The 3,300-nt window shown below is 41.2% G+C and overlaps 1 protein-coding gene across 1 annotated transcript; it reads left to right on the forward strand.

The window, feature by feature from the left end:
• Positions 1-351: 351 nt before the first annotated feature.
• Positions 352-819, forward strand: LOC132872576 (uncharacterized). Its single transcript, XM_060907479.1, has one exon. The coding sequence runs from the start codon at positions 352-354 to the stop codon at positions 817-819; it is 468 nt and encodes a 155-aa protein (XP_060763462.1).
• Positions 820-3,300: the final 2,481 nt, after the last annotated feature.

Raw genomic sequence — 3,300 nt, forward strand, 5'->3', positions numbered from 1 at the left:
CACCACCCTAATTTGAGTAAAACTGAAAAATGTGTAATCTAAGTTATATTATTAACCTTACTTTCACATTATAAGTTAAACAGATGTTCAGATGTTATATTAAACTTTGTTTTGTCGACATTTTGGAAATTGTGTTCATTGAGATATTGTTTAAAATGTTACTTTTCACAGGGGGTGTACTCATTTACGGTGAGCAGTACTTGTTAACTACATTTGTCTTGTAGCTCCAGTAAAAAGATTATGAAATGATGTTTGTCTTATTGATGATATTTGAGGTGGAATATTTGCATACATTTGATTCTTATCAGCTTTGATGTTATTTCACACATAGGTCAGTAATAAGGGAATACGATGGAGCTCATCATCAAAGAACTAAAAGGAAAAACGCAGGTTGTGAATGTGTTGCCAAGTACCACCATTGGTGAACTCAAGCAACACATTGCCAATCTCTTTGAGGCAACAGCCTCATGCCTGAGGCTTTCAGCCAGCAGCGGTCAGATCCTGGACCACATTCAGAAGATGGTGAGCGATTATGGTCTGAGTTCAGGATCCACTCTGATCCTACCGTTCACCAAGACCCCCGTGCCGTTTCAGGTGTTCGTGAAGAATGAGAAAGGACAGACAAAAACATACGACGTCACTGATGATGAGACCGTCGATCAGTTGATGGCAAAGATCCACTGGAAAGAAGGAGTACCAGAGGACCAACAGCGGCTTGTCTACAGTAACCAACAGCTCGAGCGTGGCATGAAGCTGAAGGATTACAACATTGTCTCTGGAAGCACCATTCACATGACCCTCCGTCTGCATGGAGGCTGATGGGAGAAAATACGTGGAGCTTGTTCTGTCCTATTTAACACAATAGGACAAAACACCCTATATGTCAAGAAAAAAAGAAGCAAAAATACCCAGTACATGTTGAATTTGCATATAATGATCATTCGCTTACAGCCAGCTCATTCTCCTATTTAACCACCATTTTGAAAAAAGTAAAAACATCTGGAATCTTCTTTGCTTCTCTTTCTTGACACATTTCTACAGAAGCTAAATGGTTAAATATCTCATCTCATTATCTCTAGCCGCTTTATCCTTCTGCAGGGTCGCAGGCAAGCTGGAGCCTATCCCAGCTGACTACGGGCGAAAGGCGGGGTACACCCTGGACAAGTCGCCAGGTCATCACAGGGCTGACACATAGACACAGACAATCATTCACACTCACACCTACGGTCAATTTAGAGTCACCAATTAACCTAACCTGCATGTCTTTGGACTGTGGGGGAAACCAGAGCACCCGGAGGAAACCCACGTGGACAACATGCAAACTCCGCACAGAAAGGCCCTCGCCGGCCACAGGGCTCGAACCCGGACCTTCTTGCTGTGAGGTGACAGCGCTAACCACTACACCACCGTGCCGCCCATGGTTAAATATATTTATTCATTTATTTTTGTTATTTATTGTTTAACATGTTTATAAGCATCTTTAAATGATAATAATGTGCCTTTTTGTTTAGTGCCAAGAACAAATCATGCTTTTGATTGTAAGTGGAAAGTGTTTATGAATTGATTACATTCATTCAGGGTTTAAAGTCTTTTAGGATTTACAATATAATAATGTTTGGAAATGTTAAAATCAACTTCATTTTAATTTGTATCTCTGACTTGCTCCATTTTTTATTTACCTTCAGTATTTATGTTCTCACTTGTCTAAATATTGCTTTATGTTACTTTGTTTGTTTGTTTGTTTGTTTATAGATAAACTCTATCCGCAACAGAAAGCTTATTTAAAGGCAGTTTGTAACTTTGGAGTGTGTAATCACTGTAACCTGTACTGTCTGCTGTTCACATGCTGTATGTTCATACTGAATTTATATTCGGTGTTTAATTTGTTCTTCACTCATTCCACTGTCATCTATTTATTCTTTTCTCCCTCTTACATGGAAAATGTTATGACTTGTTGAATCTGAATCATTATTGCTGTTACATTCTGATAAACTGTTTTAATAAATTATTGATTTGGATCAGCACTCTTTCTGTGATGTGTATTTGCTGACTGATATCTAAATAAATATAATGATAATGATCATACACAAATGCATATTCCTTAGACTTTTAAGCAGAAATAAGTCCAGAACCCAGATCTAGGTAATTTAACTACCAACACATTCTACAGTAAACATCGAAGCAGTTCTTCAAAGATGGAGTTACCGTCACAGAAATGAGAGAGTGACTTCTTGGCTGATATATAGTTTTAGCCTAACTGTAGAAGTTGTGAATATCATTTCTGTCAGCAGACGTATGCACATGGTTTTTCTTGTGCCTTGTTTCTTCACTATTCATTTTGTAATGTTCTTACAGTCTTTTGTATCCCTCTGTGAGCTTTCTGCCATCTGAGCACACCAGGTGAGGGGTTGTTCAAGGATGTGCTTTATGCTTATTGTCCGGCAAGTTTACTCCACATATTGAATGCACCAGATAATTCTGTTTGACAAAAACAAGGCAGTAGAACTGAATCCAGTATTACAGAAAGCACACAGAACTTCTCAACAACCCATGAGGGAGCACTCAGAGCTCCACCCTCTCATTGGGAGATGGGAGGGTTTTTGTGAAGTTGCATGAATAGACCAGTAGGGTGCAGTCAGAGCACCTGCATGATCCTGTGCTTTCAAACCCCACTAGTGTGTGAGAGCTTTGCTGGTTGTGGTGATGGTTTAGAGGAGGCAACGGGCTCCACCTTCTTCTCAAAACGATATCCTGCTGGTGGACAACATCCTTTCAGGGTGGGACTGGGAATAAAAACACATCCTTCCCCACACTCCTCTGACTGCTATCTGTTCTGCACATGCAGACTTCAGAAACAAATTCTTCCAGCAAAAGAATAAATATAAAACAGGTATCCTGGCACCTAATTGACTGCATCATTGTGTGGTGCAAAGACTTCACTGATTTTCTTGTAACATGAACTATGAGAAGGGCGGCACGGTGGTGTAGTGGTTTGCACTGTCACCTCAAAGCAAGAAGGTTCTGGGTTCGAACCCAGTGGCTGACGGGGGCCTTTCTGTGTGGAGTTTGCATGCTCTCCCCGTGTCTGCATGGGTTTCTTCCGGGTGCTCCGGTTTCCCCCACAGTTCAAAGACATGCAGGTTAGGCTAATTGGTGGCTCTAAATTGACCATAGGTGTGACTTGTCCAGGGTGTACCCCGCCTCTCGCCCATAGTCAGCTGGGATAGGCTCCAGCTTGCCTGCGACCCTGCACAGGATAAGCGGTTACAGGTAATGGATGGATGAACTATGAGAAGTGCA

The sequence above is a fragment of the Neoarius graeffei genome, chromosome 24, assembly GCF_027579695.1.
Source record: "Neoarius graeffei isolate fNeoGra1 chromosome 24, fNeoGra1.pri, whole genome shotgun sequence".
Lineage (NCBI taxonomy): Eukaryota > Metazoa > Chordata > Actinopteri > Siluriformes > Ariidae > Neoarius > Neoarius graeffei.